Below are 21,359 nucleotides of genomic sequence, written 5' to 3'. Positions count from 1 at the left end.
TTATATATACACACATATATATGTGTTATGAGAGCACCAGTCTTAGAGAAAGGATATACAGTATAAGTAAACTAAATTCCTCTTTTAGAAACTAAAGAAAATGTTGAAGGTAAAGACTTCTGTATTTTATTTAGCTCAGTCACAGTTCATAACAAAATAAGGGCAAAAACTCATAAGAAAGGGAGCCAAGAACGGTAATTGAAAATAAATATGGTATTCCCTTTATTTTAGAAAATAATGTCATTTGGTTGAGTAAAAGTATCAGGAAAAATTATGTGAATAAATAATTTATCTTACATCATATTAAGGGATAAAATATTTTAATTCGATGAACTTAATTTCAATTCAATGAAATTACATTCTAATATATTATATTAGAAGAAGATTTTATTTATAGGACTGCTCAGGTTATCCTGAATTTAGAAATCATTTTATACTCACATTGCTGGCTTAACATAGAGTTTTCTAATTGGGTCTGAATCTCCTGAAGATAATGTGAAGAGACCCAGAGGAAAAGGATAGCATGCTTCCTTTTACTGTGATCATCATCCTTACTTTTCCATAAGCCAAACCTCTTTAAATGTGTGGTATCCACTAGCAATAAAACCTCATTCATGGACACTAAAACAAATAAAATATAGCAAATTAATAAATTGACCTATTTAGGAATACAACACCTATGCATTATCTAACTCTAATATACTATATTTCAAAAAGAATTATTTGCCAATTTTTTCAAAAATATCATTTCCAGTACACTTCACTAAACTTTCCTGAAATATCCCCGAACAATATGATTCGAGTAAATAAAGATCATATTACAATTAGAAAGGGCAAAATAATTATTAAACGATAATTAAATGTAGCAATTTAGTCGCTCACACTATATGATCTCAGGTACATCCAGGAATGGAAAGCACAAATGCAAACATCCATAGCATAAACCCTTGTCCAGAGAGATTTCTTACTAAAAGTTCCAATACCACTAACAAAAAGGGCGGGTGAGGGGAGGGAGGGCAATGCAGAAAAGTAAGCATAATAAAACTCAGAAAATTATGTATTCCTATCTTGGTCAATATTATCAACTAAGCCTCCAAATGCTATCATAAGCCCATTTCTGCCCATCTTTCTTCTCCCAAAACATCTGCAATCTACTACACAGAGCAGCCACTATCAAAAGATTCTCAAGACTAGTATGAGCTTCTGAGTGGTCTAAGATATTTCTTTTAAAATTTGTACAGGTTTTACTTCTCAAAAGTTCTAGGTACTCACTCTGAATTATTCTTCTTCCTCTCCCTTAGTGAGCTAAAAATATCTCCTTTGAGGACTTTTAAAGAAGTACTAAAGGTCATCTGGTACAACTTTAAGAAAACAAGCCACTAAACTAGGAATACAAATATCAACTAAGTATAAACCCAAGATGGGTACTGACTTAAAACAATTTTTTTAGTACTCTTCCCCTCATTATCTCCTGGCACCTTCCCACTCAAAATGTATTCCTCAGCTTCTGACACTGTCATCACCTGGGAGCCTGTTAGAAATACAGCAAATCAGGCCCCACTCTAGATCTACTGAATCAAAATCTCCAGTTTAACAACATTAAAGTTTAAAAACATTTTACAATAAGCATTCAAATATTTATTAACTAGTTATCCTAATGTTCCAATGCCAGCCATTCTGTTTTACTTGTTTTTATAAATTAATCCATTTTAAACATCTTTCTTTCATATTTCCTCCTTTATTCCTTCCCTCAACCCATTTCTCCATGTCTTTTTCTTGTACCCTTTTTGTATTCCTATTTATCCTCTGTACCTGTCTGCATGCATGCCGGCCTGCCTTTCCTTCTCCCCAGCCTGTCTTATCCTAGCCTATCTCCACTCTTTATTTTACTTTCTATTTACTGGCTCCTTTCCATAGACTATCAAATCATTCACCTATCTATGGCTCTATCTGTATTTAATATACCTACCTAACCTTCCTATCTACCTGTCATCCATCCATCTTATATCTTGCTGTAATTTTTTAACTGATTTCTTTCCCATCCAAAATCATACTTAATTTTCTTCATAGCTCCTCCTTTTCAAATCCTTGTCTCTCACATTCACATTCTTTCTTTCACTTCTTTTATATTTTACTCTTTTCTACAGACTCATTAAACTTTTCTTCCCACTTCCTCCCTTTTTAGCTTTCTCTTTCCTTCTTTTATAGACTTTTCCTATATTTCCTCACTCCCTTTTGTTCCTTGTCCTTTTCTTTCTCTATTCCTAGCTTGCCTGTGCCCTGCATGCCTGTCTGCATTTTCTTTCTTCTTTCTTCATCTCTTTCCTTCCTTCCTTCACTCCTTCCTCCTTTTATTCATCACTTTATCTGTCCCTTCCACTTTTCCTCTTCCATTCCTCCCTCCCTCCCATTAGGGATAAAGAAGCCAGTGACTCTCAAACCAGTAGGAGATCATTAATAGATGTATCATGGAAAAGGGGCCAGGAAATGACATTCCACAGCTCCTCACACATCTCTGGGATCAAAAACAGGAAGACTGTCATCACCAAACATAGAGAAATGGAAAGACGTAGCCAGATAACTCTGCAAGCAAGTTGGAGAAAGACCTATAACTGGAGTACCCTTAGTTAATCACAACTTGAGTTAAGTAGTTAATTGTATTAGATTGTGAACCCGGATTAACCAGTAATGGAAAAACGAGGGAGAAGGAGAGCAGAGGGGGAGCTAATCAAATCAGTATAAAACCAGTTTTCTTCCTCTACTTTGCCCACGCATGCCCCTGGCTGGCTGTGCGCCCAACTCTGCTGACTCGTGAATATATGGCTCACTTTGCTGCTCAAGTCCTCTGTTTCCGTGTTTCATTGTGAGCGTTTCTCAGACTCCGTCCATCTCCCCTTCCCTCCTTCCATGCTTTTTTTACTGGCTCCTTGTTACAGAACAGAAGTGTCCAAAAAAAAAAAAAAAAAAACCCAGAGCTTGCAACTGGGGGACAGGGAAAAGGAATCAGCTTTTAAGATGCCTTTGCATGCCTGGGGCTAGTGGCTGGCAACTTTGTTGCGCAAATGGCTTTGATGCTTCCAGAGGCCAGGAAGATGGGAGGGGTCTTGGACCATGGGATGCTATTGAAAGAGCTAACAGAGCCTTCGTAAGGTTCTGTGAATGGTCAGAACTGGTTACCACACCCACTGCGTCAGAAAAGCAGTTGAGGATTTAAAAAACAGCTGCAGACATTTTATCGGGGCTCTCCATGCTGCTTTAGGAAGGACTCTCTCCATGAGGCTTGGTGAAGAGGTTCTCCATGCTGTTTTGAGAGGGAAACACCATGCGGCTTTGAGAAGGCAGGTTACAAGGAGGCTGAGAATCCACACAGTTCTGCATTGAAAGCTGGTGGGCACCACAACACAGAAAGAACTCCCCAATCAGAATTGAATGATTGGCAGCTACCGGTAAAGCTGAACTGTGTCTAAGAAGTAGGGAAACGGTATCTCTAACTTTGCTAAAACTAGCCTGGTTTGGTAGGGGGAGGGAGTGTTACAGAAACAGGGGAGTTCAAAAACAAACCCCAGAGTTTGCGGCTGGGAGATAGGGAAAAGGAAGCAGCTTTCAGGATGCCCTTGCATGCCTGGAGCTAGTGGCTGGAAACACTGTTGCAAAGATCCGCTTTACTTCCAAGGCTCAGGTCTGGGAGGGGTCTTGGACTGTGGGCTGGTACGGAAGAAGGAGACAGAGCCTATGTAGGGTTCTGTGAACGGTCAGAACTGTTTGCAACACCCACTGCGTGAGAGGACACAGTGAGGGAGATAGAAGCAGCTGCGGACATTTTGGGCTGGCTCTGGCCCTAGGAGGCCCTCTCTCTCTCTCTCAGGCTCTCTCTCTGGCACTCGCACTGGTGGGCTCCCTCCATGTGGCTTGGAGAAGGGGTCTCCAGGCTACGTTAAGAAGAGGCTCTTGGAACTGGCAGAGAACGACACCAGCATAAAAAAAGACATAAAAACTGTTAACAAGAACCAGGAAGAACTTAAGAATGCAATCTCTGAACTGAAAAACACAGTAGAATCAGTCAAAAGCAGACTAAACGAAGCAGAGGATCGGATTAGTGAGTTAGAAGACAATGTAGAGAAAAACTCCCAGACAATACAGCAAAATGAAAAAAGATTGAAAAAATATGAACAAGATGCAAGGGAATTACAGGATAGCATGAGAAGAACCAATATCAGGATCATAGGAATTAGAGAGGGAGAAGAAAAGGACCATGGAGTTGAAAAACTGATAGGAGAAATAGTGACAAAAAATTTTCCGAACCTGATGAGAGAAAAAGTTATACAAGTTCAGGAAGCACAGAGAGTTCCAATGAAGAGGAACCCCAAAAAACCCACTACAAGGCACAGCATAGTTAAAATGGCAACATTCCAAGACAAAGAGAGAATCCTAAAAGCAGCAAGAGAAAAACAGCAAATAACATACAAGGGAGCTCCGATAAGGCTATCAATTGATTTCTCAACAGAAACATTACAAGCCAGAAGGGAATGGTCAAAAATATTTCAAGCAATGAAAAACAAAGGCCTACAACCAAGAATACTCTACCCAGCAAGGCTCTCATTCAAAATAGAAGGTGAAATGAGGAGTTTCTCAGACAAAGGAAGACTGAAAGAATACATCTCCACCAAACCAGCATTGAAAGAGATGCTAAAGGGAGTGTTCTAAGAAAAAAGAAGAAAAGAACAAGAGAGGAGAGGAACAGAGGTACAAAGGGAAATGAATAAATACACGTCAATAATAACCTTAAATGTAAATGGATAAATGCTCCAATTAAAAGACATAGGGTAACGGAATGGATAAGAAAACAGGACCCACATATTTGCTGTCTACAAGAAACACACCTGAAAACAAAAGATTTACACAGACTGAAAGTAAAGGGATATAAAAAAATATTCCAAGCAAAAGGACCGAAAAAAAAAGCCGGGGTAGCAGTCCTCATATCATACAAAACGGATTTCAAAGCAAGGACAATAAAAAGAGACAAAGAAGGACATTTCATAATACTTAAAGGAACAATCCATCAAGAAGATATGACTTTGATAAACATATATGCACCCAACATAGGAGCACCCAAATACATAAAGCAAATACTAGAAGGCCACAAAAAGGATATCAACAACAACATACTCATAGTAGGAGACTTCAACACTCCATTATCAACAATAGACATATCATCAAAGCAAAGAAACACCAAGGATATACAGGCATTGAACAACACACTAAACCACATGGATCTAACTGATATATATAGAACTTTTCACCCGAAAGAAGCAAAATATACATTCTTTTCAAGTGCACATGGGACATTTTCAAAGATAGACCACATGATAGGTCACAAAACAAGCCTCAACAAATTCAAGAAAATTGAAATCATATCAAGCATCTTTTCAGATCACAATGCCTTGAAACTAGAAATCAACCTCAGAGAAAAAAATCAAAGACACCCAAACTCATGGAGATTGAATAACATGCTATTAAATAATGAATGGGTTAACAATGACATCAAAGAAGAAATCAAGAAATTTCTAGAAACTAATGATAATGAGCACACAACAGCCCAAAACCTGTGGGACACAGCAAAAGCAGTCCTGAGAGGGAAGTTCATAGCAATACAGGCATATCTGAAAAGGATAGAAGATTCTCAAATAAAAAACCTAACCGTAATGCTACAAGAACTAGAACAACAACAACAAACAAAGCCTAGGGCAAGAAGAAGGAACGAAATCATCAAGATCAGAGCAGAACTAAATGACATAGAGACTAAACAAACAATCCAAAAGATCAACAAAACTAGGAGCTGGTTCTTCGAAAAAATAAACAAAATCGACAAGCCTCTAGCCAGTCTAATCAAGGAAAAAAGAAGACCCAAATAAACAAAATCAGAAATGAAAGAGGAGAAATCACGACTGATACCTCAGAAATACAAATGATAGTTAGAAATTACTTCAGACAACTGTATGACAAGAAATTTGACAATCTAGAACAAATGGACAAATTTCTAGAAACATACAACCTTCCAAAACTGAATCGAGAAGAAGTGGAAAGTCTCAACAGACCAATAACAAAAAAGGAAATTGAAACAGTAATCCAAAATCTCCCTGCACACAAAAGCCCTGGACCGGATGGCTTCACTGGCGAATTTTACAAAACATTTACGGAATAACTAACTCCTACTCTCCTCAAACTATTACAAAAAATCCAAGAAGAGGGAAAAATCCCAAACTCTTTCTATGAAGCCAGTATTACCCTAATCCCAAAACCAGGTCAAGACACAACAAAGAAAGAAAACTATAGGCCAATATCACTGATGAACATAGATGCTAAAATCCTCAATAAAATATTGGCAAACAGGATCCAGCAATACATCAAAAAGATCATACACACGATCAAGTGGGATTCATCCCAGGATGCAAGGATGGTTTAATATTCGCAAATCAATAAATATAATACATCACCTAAACAAAATGGAAGACAAAAATCACATGATCATATCAATAGATGCAGAAAAAGCATTTGATAAAGTATAACACCCATTTATGATGAAAACACTCAGCAAAATGGTAACAGAGGGCGCATACCTTAACATAATTAAGGCTATATATGAGAAGCCTGAGGCCAACATCATATTCAATGGACAAAAACTGAAAGCATTCCCCCTGACTCAGGAACTAGACAAGGTTGTCCACTCTCTCCACTCCTTTTCAACAGAGTGTTGGAAGTCCTAGCCACAGCAATCAGACAAGAAAAAGAAATAAAAGGCATCCAAATTGGGAAAGAGGAAGTAAAACTTTCATTATATGCAGATGACATGATAGTATACCTAGAAAATCCTATAAACTCCACTAAAAGACTACTCGATATAATAAGTGAATTTGGCAAAATCGCAGGGTACAAAATAAATATACAGAAATCTAAGGCATTTCTGTACACCAACAATAAAATAGCAGAGACGGAGACAAAAAAGAAAATAGCATTTACTATAGCAACAAGAAAAATAAAGTACCTAGGAGTAAACTTAACCAAAGAGATAAATGACCTGTACTCTGAAAATAACATAACATTGAAGAAAGAAATGAAGGAAGAAACAAATAAAAGAAGCAAATACCATGTTCTTAGATGGGAAGAATCAATATCATCAAAATGGCCATACTACCCAAAGCAATTTACAGATTCAGTGCAATTCCTATTAAAATACCAATGACATATTTCACAGACCTAGAACAAATACTCCATAAATTCATATGGAACCAAAAAAGACCCCGAATAGCAAAACCAATCTTGAAACAGAAGAACACAGCAGGAGGAATCACTACACCAGAAATCAAACAATACTACAAAGCCACTGTAATCAAAACAGTCTGGTACTGGCATAAGAACAGACATATAGATCAGTGGAACAGAATAGAGAGTCCAGAAATAAACCCAGGCCTCTATGGTCAACTAATATTTGATAAAGGAGGAAGGAACATAAAATGGAGTGAGAAGAGCCTCTTTAACAAATGGTGCTGGGAGAACTGGATAGGGACCTGCAAAAAAATGAAACTAGACCACCAACTTACACCACACACGAGAATAAACTCAAGATGGATCAAAGACTTAAATGTAAGCCGTGACACCATAAAAGTCCTAGAGGAAAACATAGGCAAGAAAATATCAGATATCTCACGTAACAATCTCTTCACGGATACATCTCCTAAAGCAAGAGAAATAAAGGAAAAAATAAATAAATGGGATTACATCAAACTAAAGAGTTTCTGCTCAGCAAAAGAAAACATCAGCAAGATGAAAAGGAAACCAACCATATGGGAAAACATATTTGCCAATGACATCACGGACAGGGGACTTATTTCCAAAATATATAAAGAGCTGATACGACTCAACATTAAGAAAACAAACAACCCAATTAAAAAATGGACAAAGGACCTGAACAAACGCTTCTCCGAAGAGGACATATAGAAGGTCCATAGACACATGAAAAAATGCTCAACATCATTAGCCATCAGGGAGATGCAAATAAAAACCACAATGAGATACCATTTTACACCAGTCAGAACAGCCATCATCAACAAATCAACAAGCAACAAGTGCTGGCGAGGATGTGGAGAAACGGGAACCCTACTGCACTGTTGGTGGGAATGCAGACTGGTGCAGCCACTATGGAGAACAGTATGGAATTACCTCAAAAGATTAAAAATGGAACTGCCTTTTGAACCAGCGACTCCACTACTAGGATTATACCCGAAGAATCTTGAAACACCAATTCAAAAGAACTTATGCACCCCTATGTTCACTGCAGCACTGTTTACAATAGCTAAGTGCTGGAAACAACCTAAGTGCCCATCTATAGATGAGTGGATCAAAAAACTGTGGTACATTTACACAATGGAATACTATGTAGCAGAAAGAAAGAAGGAACTCCTGCCATTCGCAACAACATGGATGGAACTAGAGAGAATTATGCTTAGTGAAATAAGCCAGGTAAAGAAAGAAAAATACCATATGATATCACCTAATACAGGAAACTAAAGAACAACACAAACAAAGGAACTAAATAGAACAAAGAGCAGAATAGCAGTCAATAGGGGGGAGGGGAGAGGGAGAGTAGGGGGATAAGTAAGGGGAGGGTTTAGTCAAAGAAACTATATAAAAGACTCATGGACATGGACAACGGGGAGGGATATGATTGCGGGAGAGGGGGTGGGTTGGGTGGGGGAGAGAAATTAGGGGAAAAGGGGACAACTGTAATTGAAAAACCAAAATAAAAAATAATAATAATAAAAAATAAAAATAAAAAAGAAGAGGCTCTTGCCAGGCTGCTTTGAGAAGGAGAGGAGATCCATGCGGTTTGCAGGAAGAAGGCAGTTTACAAGGAGGCTGAGAATCCAGGCAGTTCTGCATTGAGAGCTGGAGGGCACCACAGCACAGAAAGGACCTCCCCAACCAGAACTGAGTGATTGGCAGCTACTGGTAAAGCTGAACTGTGTCTAGGAAGTAGGGAAACGGTGTTTCTGACTTTCCTAAGACTGGCCAGGTCTGGGAGGGGGAGGCAGGACTATGTGTAAATTAACAATTCTTTTTCTTTTCACCAAACTCTGGTATTAAGTTACAATTCTGGCGGCGGGCAATGGGGCCCCTAACTAAACAGCCCGTGGGTTCTGTTTCAATTGGAGCAGCCCAAGGGTTCTGTTACAGGAGAACTATGTGTTTGTGGGTGTTTTAAAAAACATAAGACTTAACGGCAGAAATCCGCAAACAATCTAGATCTATGTAACTGTTAAACAAACAGTTCTTTTTCTTTTCACTAAACTCTGGTATTTAGAGTTATAATTCTGGCGGCGGGCAATCGGGCCCCTAACTAAACAGCCCGTGGGTTCTGTTTCAATTCGGAGCAGCCCAGGGGTTTTTTTACACCCTTAATAAAAACATGATTGTTTTCATCTCTAGCTCTTTTGTTCTCTTTTCTCTTTCCATCTATTTCATGTTCTTTCCTATCAGCTTATACCTTTTAAAAATCCATTCTCTCTCTCTCTCTCTCTCCCTCACTCCCTCCCTAGCTATCCTTCTTTATTTTACTGTATTTTTTGAATACTGACTTTCATTTTTCTCAAGCTTCTTAAGATGTAACTGACAGAAAACACTGTTTGAGTTTCGGTATAAACCGTGTTGACTGATACACTTATTTATTGCATTACAACTGGGACAGGCTAGTAACTCGTGGAAAGCAGAATAAGAAAACTGAGACAGAAGCAGTTTGCAGCCATCTAATAAATCCTATCTTCCCTAAACCAAGGACACTTGAGAGTAAATGATTTGCACTTCCTTCCAACTGAAGGGTAAACAGCTTAAATAACCTTACTCAAGCAGATTAGCAGATATCCAGTTAGTGCAAACCACACCCAAGGACAAATGAAGTTAAGGGAATAAATCTCATTTTGGCACATCAGCATAAAGCTGATGAATATTTATTGAGATCGTCCCTGAGGTCTCCCCTGAAGCCCACGCCTTTAAAACTGCTCAAGACTTCTGGCCAAGATGGAGGCCTAAACAGACACGCTGCATCTCCCTTCACAGCTAAGAAGAAATACAATTACCTCAAAACTAGAGACAACAAGAAAATACAGAAAATCAAGCTGCATGAAAGTCTAACAAACAAAGAAATAAAGAATATTCATCCAGACAGGTAGGAGGGGGGGAGCCGGGGCAGAGAGGATGCGGTGTGGTGGTGTGGTCCTTTTTGGGTCTAGCTTGTTTGGGACTCTGTGCTTTCTGGACTTTTATGTCTATTTCCTTCACCAAATTTGGGAAGTTTTCCTTCATTATTTTTCACATAAGTTTTCAATTCCTTGCTATTCCTCTTCTTCTGTCACTCCTATGATTCAGATGTTGGCACTTTTAAAGTTGTCCCAGAGGTTCCTTGTTTCTTTTCAATTCTTGTTTCTTTATTCTATATTGGATGACTGTTTATTTCTTCCTTATGTTTCATATCATTGATTTGAACCCAGGTTTCCTTCCCTTCACCATTTGTTTCATGTGGGTTTTCCTTCGTTTCACTTAGTAGAGCCTTCACTTCCTTTATGCGTTTGCTGTACTCAAAACATGTGTCAAGTCTGAGCGCATCATTATCACCAGTTTTGAACTCATCATGTTAGATTGACTATCTCCTCATTGCTTAGTTCTCCTCTGGAACCTTGATCTGCTCCCTCTTTTGGGCCATACTTCTGTCCCCTCATCTTGACAGGCTCCTGTGTTTGTTTGCCTCTGTGTCTTAGTTAGAGCTGTCGCACCTGTTACACTGCAAGGGGTGGAGCCTTAGGTATTCGTCAGTACAGGGTGACCGGTTTCACCATATTGTGGCGATGTATGTGGGGAGGGGTCTGAGAAGGAACAATGCCACTTGCTCAGCACTCACCTCTTTTCCAGGCACTTCCCCACCTCCCATATGGGACTGAAACCCCTCTAGCTGTTTCCCTGGTTGTGGTTCCCAGGGTGGGTGTGTTTGCAGACATTCTAGGTCTGTGGGGGCCCTCTAAACAAATAGACTCTGCTGAGATACTGGCAGTGTCTTCCTCCACCCCAACTCCCACTGATTTTCCCAATCAGAAACAGCAAGGCTTTATTTTTTCCAGCACTGGAACCGTGAGTTCCATGGTCTGGTCTGGAGCTGTGATCGTCCCCCAGGTGTCCCTCTGGCTTTTTAATTTGTGACTGTGCTTTCCGCCAGCAGTCACTTCTACTGCCTTGCTGCTGCTGCCACTGCCACATTGTGTCATCTCTGTCCTGACTCCGCCCCTCCTACCTATCTGGATGATTATTACTTCTTTATATCTTTGTTGAAATTCCATGCAGTTCGATTTTCTGGTAGTTCTGGCTGTTTTTAGTTTTGAGGAATACCTTCTTATGGTTGTGGAAGGAGGCGAAGTGTTCTATGTCAGCCGGAGTATTTTCTGGTAAGAACATGTAAGATCTACTCCTTTAGTTACTTTCAAGTATTTGTTAACTATGATAACAAATCTGTACATTAGACCCCCAGAAGTTATTTATCTTATAACTGTTGAATATTTACTCCAACCAACATTCCCCATCCCCGACCGCCAGCTCCTGCACTGGTAACCACCGTTCTAGTCTGTTTCTGTGAGTATAGCTTTATTAGATTTCACATATAAGCGAGCAATATCATGCAGCATTTGTCTTTTTCTGTTTGGCTTCTCACACTTAGCATAATGCCTTCAAGGTCTAAACATGCAGTCCTTCTTTCTCACAGTTGAATAATATTCCAGTGTTTATGAACCACATTTTTATCCATCCACCTACTGACACTTAAGATTGTTTCCATATCTTGGCTATTGTGAATAATGCTGCAATAAACACAGGGTGCAGATACTCTTCAAGATTCTGTTTTCATTTCCTTTGGAAATATAACCAGAAGAGTACTGGATCATATATGTTTTATTTTTAATTTTTTGAGGAGCCTTCATATTATTTTCCATAACAGCTGCATTAATTTATAACATAACAGTACACAACACTTAAGTGAAGTGATAGATACCTCATTATGGATTTTGGTTTGCATTTTTTTATTGATTAGAGATGGTGAGCATCTTTTCATGTGCCATTTGTATCTCCCCTTTGGAAAATGTCTATTTAGTTCCTCTGCCCATTTTTCAATCAAATTTTTTTGTATTTTGTTTTGTTTTGTTTTGCTATTGAGTTACATGAGTTCTTTTTATATTTTGAATATTAACCCCAAGTCAGATACATGATTTGAAAGCATTTTCTCCCTTTCTGCAGGCTGCCTTTTCATTTTGTTAATTGTTTCCTTTGCTGTGCTCCATTTGTTTCTTTTTACTTTTGCACCCTTTGTTTTTGGTGTCAAATACAAAAAAGCATTGCCAAGATGGACGTTAGGGAGCTTACTGCCTATGTTTTCTTCCACGAGTTTCAGGTCTTATGTTCAGTCTTTAACCCATTTTAAATTGTTTTTTTGTCTAAAGCAGAGGTAGGGGTTCAGTTTCATTCTTTTGAATATGGCTGTCCAGCTTTCCTAATACCACTTATTGAAGAGACTATCCTTTCTCCATTGTTTATTCTTGGCTCCTTTGTTGCAAATTAATTGATCATATGTATGTGGGTTTATTGCTTGTTTCCCAATTCTGTTCCATTGATCTATGTGTCTGTTTTTATGCCAATACCATACATACTCTTTTGATTACCACAGCTCTGAAATCAGGAAGTGTGATGCCCCTAGCTGTGTTTATCTCTGGATTGCTTTGGCTATTTGGGATCTTTTATTGTGTCACACAAGTCTGGGGATTTTTTTTTCTATTTCTGTGGGAAACACAATTGGAATTTTGATAGGGATTACATTGAATCTGTAGATTGCTTTGGATAGTATAGACTTTTTAATATTAACTCTTCCAATCCATCACCACTGTAATTTACCCATTCTGAAAACTGTCAGTGAAAATGGCAGTAAAGATTAAATTTAAAAAAGATAGTAATGAGAATCTTTAGCAAAAGTTCTCAGCATTTCTTCCTCAAGCAGCCCCAAATAGTTTGTAGTATTTCTGTGAAGTCTACACAATTATAATTAATCCAAATGTTCCAAGTTTTTACTATGAAAGCTAAATTTTCTTTAAAGAACAGTTTTTACATTTTTCCCTTAAAAAGAAATTGAATACCATCATAAGAAATAGTTATCTCATTACCAAAATTTCCTCCAATATTTGGTTTATTCTGTTACAGGCAGGCATGGTTAAAAGACTTTCACCGCTGTGTGGAGCCCGGCCTTGGGTCTTAACCAGCTAGTTTCTTCTGTCTTTCATGCTTGCTATGAATCCCACCCTCTAGGGGCGGGGGGGGCGGGTGTTTAAAGGTAGAATAGAAATATAAAGTGGCTTTTAAGGAAAATGGAACATGCTCTGTTTTTCTCTGAAGAGCCCCAAATTCTTCTAAGTAGAATGTGGAAAACAGAATGATTAAGTAAATGTTTTTGAACTTGTGTAAAATACCTGGGCATTTCAACTCTGTATTGATCTGCATTTCCCTTTGTTATTACTCCCAACCATTTGGTGAAGGGCTGCATGTTTTTCTTATGCATTTCCCCATGTAGAAAGTAGATAAAAACCGAGGCTAATAAAGAAACAGGGTCGATTTTCCTCGAAACCCTCCCTTCCTTCCTCAGATGAGTGTCTGAGTATTTTCTTCATCCATTCTGAAGGACCCAAAGTCTCTCTCAGGCTATGGCAGACATTGAAAGTGGGAGTTGCCAATCACAATCCCTACTCACTGACAGAAATTTTAGTAACATAACCCTAATTTTATTTAGGAAGCAAGATACCCAGCTTTTAAAAGCTCTATTTCCACCCTGGCTGGTGAGACTCAGTGGATTGAGCCCCAGCCTGCAAACAGAAAGGTCACCAGTTTGGTTCCCAATCAGGGCACATGCCTGGGTTGTGGGCCAGGTCCCCAGTTGGGGGCGAGGCAACCTGCAGGTATCTATCACACATTGATATTCCTCTCATTCTTTCTCCCTCCCTACCACTCTCTCTAAAACTAAATAAAGTCTTTTTTTAAAAAAAGCTCTAATTCCTAGCTTCCTTTGCAAAAGATGTGTGATCATATGACCAAGATCAAACTAAAAATATGTACGTAGAAGAGGTTAGGTGGCATACACATCTGTAAAGGCTCTTTATGTGGTATGTGTCCTGTTAACCATTTTTCCCTTACTTCTGCTTTTTACCTGGAACACTAACATGATGACAGTGTATGAGCAGCCATATGGACCATGAGACAAACCTGAGGATGAAAGTCATGTGTCAGAGGTGACAGAGTAGAAAAAATAAATAAACCTGGGCTCCTGATGACCAAAGAAACACCGTATCAGCCCTTTTCGGCCTACTTCTAGATTTTTTCTATGTGAAGGAAAAACAAACTATCTTTTTTAAGCCACAGCCAAACATAATTAGCAGCTAATATAAATATGAATAAATCAATTTTCCCTTAGCTGCTATAAAGAGTAAACATTTTCTAGCTTCCCCATCTAAACACACACACACACACATACACACATACACACGTATGTATGTCTTGTTTTTAAAAGATTTTTGTATATAGGAACTCTGCAGAGACCAAATTTGGGTAAGACAGATATTTTCCTCTTCCATTAAAAAATCATAAACCCATTACCACTGACAAAGTATTTTTCCACAATTTTTAATTAAAATCATCTTTTAAAAATCATATGGGATAGGAAAGTTATAAAAGAGCAATATTTGAAACAAAATAGAAATATTAACTATGAAAACCTAAAATATATTTTTGAGGTTTGTATCACAATCTGAGAAGTAGCTCTGTTATATGAGTCTTTATAGGTTATAGTTATAGAACTACATTCAAACTAAAAAGCTTCTGCACAACAGAGGAAATCTACAACAAAATAAAAAGAAAACATAGTGAACAGGAGAAAATATTTGCAGATCATATATCTAATAAGAGGTTAATATCCAAAATATATATAAAGAACTCATACATCGTCGTCGTCGTCGTCGTCGGCAGCCGTCCGTCTCGAGAGACGATGGTGTAGCTTCTTAAGAGTCTATCTGCACCACCGAGAATGGCTGTGCAGTCCGACTCGGGAGTGACACGGTATCTGTCTCCTCCCGTGTTGAATCGACATCTTGCATGAAGCTACAGAGCCTGGGCAGGGTGATATGGAGGGTCTGCTGTTGCCCATGCAGCAGACCCCCCCTCTCTTCGCAGCTGAAGGATCCAAGGGAAAGACGGAGTCAATACAGCTTGGCTTCAGGTGCGCCGCAGGAGTTGCCGGTGTTGACTACAACGTCAAACCGCCTTAGGGACTCCGGCTCCGGATTTTCTGTCGGGGTTTACTCCCTTAGCCTTTCCCCTGAAGAGGTATGCCGCAAGGCAGCGGAGGTTTTTTGGAGTCAGAGTTTTCCTTCTCTGATGTGCCCTGACTGGAAGATCGAACCAGTGACACTTAGCTCGCAGGCCGACGCTCAATCCACTGAGCTAAACCAGCCAGTAAAGAACTCATACAACTCACTAGGAAAAAAAAACAATTTAATTAAAAAGTGAGCAGAGAAACTAATATTTTTCCAAAGAAGACATATAACCAACAGGTACATGAACAGGTGCTCAAATCACTAATCATGAAAATGCAAGTCAACACCACAATAACATATTACCTCACACCTGTTAGAATAGCTATTTTCAAAAAGAGAAGACTTAAGTGTTGGTGAGGATATGAAGAAGAGAATCCTTATGCACTGTTGGTGGGAATGTAAATTGGTGCAGCCACTGCAGAAAACAGCATGAAGGTTCCTCAAAAACTTAAAAACAGACTTACCATGTGATCTAGCAATTCCACTCTGGGTATTTATACAAAGAAAACAAAAACACTAATTCAAAAACAACATGTGCACCACGATGTTCACTACAGCATTATTTACAATAGCCAAGATATGGAAATGACTTAAATGCCCATTGATAAAGGAAAGGATAAATTGTGTGTGTGTGTGTGTGTGTGTGTGTGTGTGTGTGTGTGTGTGTGTGTGTTGGAATACTATTTAGCCATAGAAGAGAATGAAATACTGCCATATGTGACAACACAGAAGAGAATTACTGCCATATGTGACAACATGGATGGACCTTGAGGATATTATGCTAAGTGAATAAGTCAGACAGAAAAAGACAAATACCATATAATAGCACTTATTATGCAGATTCTAAAAAACCACCAAGCTCATATATTGAGATCAGATTGGGATGATGGTTTCAAGAGGCAGAGGATGAGGTGGGCAAAATGGGTAAAGGAGTCAAAAGGTACAAACTTTCAGTTATAATAAAAAATTCACAAGGATTTACCATACAACATGGTGACTATGGTTAATAATACTGTATTAAGCATATTTGAAAGTCGCTAAGAAAACCCTGACCAGCAAGGCTCAGTTGTTTGGGTGTCATCCCACAAAGTGAAGGGTCAGTGGTTTGATTCCAGGTCAGGGCACATGCCTCGGTTGTAGGCTTCTTCCTTGTTTAGGGTGTGTGTGAGAGGCAGCTGACTGATGCTTCTCCCACACATCGATTTTCTCTCCCTCTCTTTCTCCCTACCTTCCCCTTTCTCTAAAATAAATAAAATATTTTATTTTTTTTAAAAGTAAGAGAATATTTCTTAAAAATCCTATCACAAGGAAAATAGTTTTTTATAACTTGGTCCAGGAATGCACGTTTACTAAACTTACTGTGGGGATCACTATGCAATAGAGTTGACCTTTGAACAGCACAAGACTTCAGGGTGCCTGTATCCAGGCCCCCTTCACCACAGATAAGTCAGCAAATGCTCGAGTCCCTCATATAAAATGGCACAAAACAATGAATACAGTAGGTCCTCTGCATCTGAGGAACCCCAACCACAGATGGAAAATACTATTTTCAATCCACTGTTGGTTGAATCCACAGATGTAAAACCTGGAGATATGTCGGGCCAACTGTATATTTTCTGGGGGAAAAAAAAGATCCATGTACATGTGGACCCATGCAGTTCGAATCCATGTTGTTTAAGGGTCAACAGTATATAAAAATATCAAATTATTATGTTGCACACCTGTAATTAACATAATGTTATATTTAAATTATACCAAGGTTAAAAAAAAAGAATTTGATAAGTACCTCTGTTACACTATAGCACTTATTTTCTTTATTTCCTTTTGAATCATAGATATTTATTTCTTTGTTAAATTGCTAAGTTACATTATTCCATAACTTATAAAAATTTCCTAATTAGGACTATCAACATATTTATTCTGTGCCTTATGTATTCTTACTGCTTACAGCAACTTCCTAATCATTAGAATCATTATCATAACATATATTTGTGATTTCTGTACATGGGTATCTGGGGAGTCCCATTAAAGATACTTTGGTCACATCTTCATTCTCGGAACAAAAGCTTCCTTCCTGTTACCTAGTTCATTTCTGAAATGCTATTTGTGTATATATTTTCCTCTTCATTCTTCTCTCTCACAAGTCATCCTCTATATTTCTTATTATTTTTCTTGCATCATTATTTATTCTGAAAGGTTTTCAAATGGAATGAGAAATGGTCCGAGTCTCTTCAAGTTTCAAGTATATTTCCCAATCTATTTTGCATTATTCAGCTAAAAATGTGGTATTAAAAAAAACTCTTAACCCCTATGCAAAACCATTTCACACGTTTACATAATTAAAATTTTTCCTTATGCTTCTTCCCTTACAGTTCCTATTGCTTCTATTTTTACATACCAAAACTTCTTCAATCAAAACATTATTTCTGCTAAACCCAAGAAATTATTCATGAGTCCCTTTATATTATTTGACTTGAAGTCATTAAAACAGTAGTGTACTATTTCAGTATTTTTAAAAATTTTAACTCCTTTTGAAGCTGCTAAAAAAAAGTGTTACGCTGAAAAACATTATTAACCTTGGTTTTACTTAAATTCTATACTGGGAAAAATTCTGGAAAACTTGTTGCAGATTTCAGAATTTTAGCTAACCAATTATTTTATGCTCCAAATTACAGTGAAAAGTGGTCATAAGACAATGATTGCTTACCTTGAAATGGGATCTTAACATACTTAGGTGTGAACTAAAGGAAAAATACAAAAGCAAAAAATGAGTTACCAAAATGTTGTTCCATTCAAAATTTTCACTTTTTTCTTTTTCAAACCACAAGTATATATTCAAAGTCTACACTAAAAGTGCTCAAGCTTTTTTGCTAATAAACCAGGAATATGTTTCACTTAGTTTTATTGAAGTTTAAGAACCCTGTACAAGAATTACTTACAATAGCCAAGATCTGGAAGCAGCCCAAGTATGCATCAGTAAATGAGTGAATAAAAAAGGTTTGATACATTTATAGAATAGAATACAACTCAGCTGTTAAAAGAAGGAAATCTTACCCTTTGCAACAGCATAGATGAACCTGGGGAGTATTTTGCTAAGTGAAATAAGCCAGTCAGAGAAAGACAAATGCAATATGATTTCACTTACATGTGGAATCTAATGAGCAAATTAAACTGACAAACAAAAGAGAAAGATTCATGGATACAGAGAACAGACTGACAGCTGTCAGAGGGGAGCAGGTAGGAGGACTGGGTGAAAAAGGGATTAAGAAGAAAAAAAAAAAAAAAACCCTCATAGACAACAGTATGGTGATTACCAGAGGGAAAGGGGGGTGGGGGGAAGTAAGAGATGGTAAAGGGGAGACAAATGGTGATGGAAGGAGACACTTGACTTCCGGGGGTGGGGGGTGGACACACAATATACAGATGATGTATTATAAAACTGTACCCCTGAAACCTATATAATTTTATTAACCAATGCAACCCCAATAAATTCAATTTAAAAAAGAACCCTGTAAAAATAATTTAATTCTCAATAAGCATTTAAAAGAACATTTGCTTAATGTATTTTTCAAACATGTTTCCTAACTTTTTAAAGAATAAGACAAAGTCCAAAAGAAACTGCCAAGAACTGTCACTGACTCTGGTAAATAAACCAGCCACAAAACAGGGTTTGATTCTTGGCTCTGTCGACATTCCCAGCATTCATCTTTCTTTGCTCTGTGTTACAAATTCCCATCTGACTGAGGATTCAGCAAGGTTCTTGTTCTTTCTGCTCCTTCACCCAGGATGCTAATTTTCTCTCGATACCCTGATATATATATCTGACCTCCTTAAGTGTTGTTTTTATAATAAACTCTCAAAGAGTTGTAGAGCACCCAAATCTTAAACGTACCATCTAAAATAGGCTTGTGCTTTGACATTTGTTTTTCTATTAATGCAAATTGGATTTATGCTTACTTATTTATTCTTTGGTTAGGTTCCTCTTTTGAGCAACAAATTTATGAATTGTTGACCAAATCAGGGGTACAGAGTCTGTGAGCACAAAACAAAATTGAACATGGTCTTGGTACATGGGTACCAAAAAATAAAAAACAAGTTTACTGTTACTCCACTTCTTTTGCAAATTAAAAAATTATTTTATACTGTAGTTTCATCAATATAAAACTCATATTTCATAGTGTAAGTTAGGCACTAAAGCAAAATTTGCGCAAAATGGCACGAGTTAAAAGCTAAGCTTGGGGTTCAAATCCTACCTCTGTTATCTCTACTACTTAAAAAAAATAGTAAGTAGATAAATTAGGTAACTTACTAAACTTCTCTCAGTTTTAGATAGGACCGTTAATCAAAGGGAACTATTATTGTTAGTGCACGCATCTGATTAAGTATGTCATCTAGTTTAATTTAGTCAAATTCACTTTATTATTCTGTCATTTTCACAGAATCGTGTATCTATTTGGGGTATATTTTCCATTGCCAAATTCTTTCTGACATGTTTCACTGGGTCTTTAATCTCAAAAATATATATCTTAGCAAATGAAAATAACTATACAAAATGAATGTTTGTTTTTAAATTTTTATAGTCATTACTACAGAATTATGAACTAGAAGTAGTGCAGCCATATATCTTTAGCCTTTACTTTCTATATGTATTATTCTCTCCTTTCACTCTAAGTATTCTTACCCTGTCACATCTTTCAGCTCAGCAAGGATATGATACTCATTTATAACTCTGTATGATGATTAAGCCAACATGTAACCTCTCTGAAAAGCAAAGCCCCATTCTCAGCAAAAATTTAATCACCAATTAAGAAAATGAGAAAGATGTTTTTGTGGTAGGGTAAACTCAGTTCTGTGAAATCATTTCACATCTATTTAAACTAAAAAATATTAGCCCTGGCTAGTGTGGCTCAGTGGATTGAGCACCGGCCTATGAACCAAAGGGTCGCCAGTCTGATTCCCAGTCAAGGCACATGCCGGGGTTACAGGCCAGGTCTCCAGTTGGGGACATGCAAGAGACAACCACACATTGTTTCTCTCCCTCTCTTTTTCCATCCCTTCCCCTCTCTCTAAAAATAAGTAACTAAAGTCTTTTTAAAAAATAAAAAAATAGATCCCCTGCAAAATTTTTAAAATAAATAAATAAACTTAAAAATAAGGGCTGAACATAAGAGCTATTACAACAGCCAATAGTTTCCTGAACATAATAGGTACTTAATATTTTCCTGCTATCAATAAAGTGTTCACATCTACTGCAGCATTCTCTACACCACCGATTTTCAACCTGTGTGGCACAAGAATTTTTAAAACACAACACTTCACTATTTAGTCAGAAGCACTGACCTCTTTTCCCTTAGATTGTCAAACTAAAAAATGGTAACAGTCAACACAACAATAGCCATCTGCTGTGAATGCCTTGTCTTGAACCAAAAATATACAGGTCATATAATAGAATTGCATCTTACTGGTCACTCTGCATAATAAAGTTGCATCTGATTGGTTAATTCTTGGTACCAGAAATCCTTATATATAAGTACAGGCACCTGATTTTTAAAAAGTCACTTTGGAGCAAAAGGGGTCGATAACTACTTTTTTTTTTTTTCCAAATCAATCAAAATGATGCCTATTTTTTTATTGTCAGATCGGCAAAATATATTTTTTGATGTGCCGCAGAATTTTAGTAATTAGTTTATGTATACCATAAAATGAAAAAAGTTGAAAATGGCTGCTCTACACTAAAAAAAAGTTATAGTAACTATTTAAAAAATGACTAATTCATTTAACAGTTTACCACTATAGGCATTTTTCTAGCTCAGCTAAATTGTAACTACCATGAGAGTTAGAACTATATCTCCAGTGTCTGCAACAGTACATAGTAGACACTCATTAAGCATTTGGAAAATGACTGAGTTCAATTCTCTA

The 21,359-nt window shown here is 37.6% G+C and overlaps 1 protein-coding gene across 1 annotated transcript in view; it reads right to left on the bottom strand.

Annotated features, from left to right (window-relative positions):
- The window catches only part of SENP7 (SUMO specific peptidase 7), a 141,693-nt gene that overhangs the window by 23,367 nt on the left and 96,967 nt on the right, over positions 1-21,359 (bottom strand). Inside the window, exons 12-13 of the mRNA XM_090276070.1 lie at positions 18,148-18,181; positions 442-621 (exon numbers count right to left, since the gene is read on the bottom strand). Coding sequence (XP_090132196.1) covers positions 442-621; positions 18,148-18,181 — 214 coding nt within the window. The remainder of the gene's footprint in view (positions 1-441; positions 622-18,147; positions 18,182-21,359) is intronic.

The sequence above is a fragment of the Furipterus horrens genome, unplaced genomic scaffold (genome assembly GCF_987537825.1).
Source record: "Furipterus horrens unplaced genomic scaffold, mFurHor1.1.pri manual_scaffold_1, whole genome shotgun sequence".
In the NCBI taxonomy this organism is placed as follows: domain Eukaryota; kingdom Metazoa; phylum Chordata; class Mammalia; order Chiroptera; family Furipteridae; genus Furipterus; species Furipterus horrens.
Note: the sequence above shows the minus strand (reverse complement) of the source record. Positions and strands in the feature narration are given on the sequence as shown.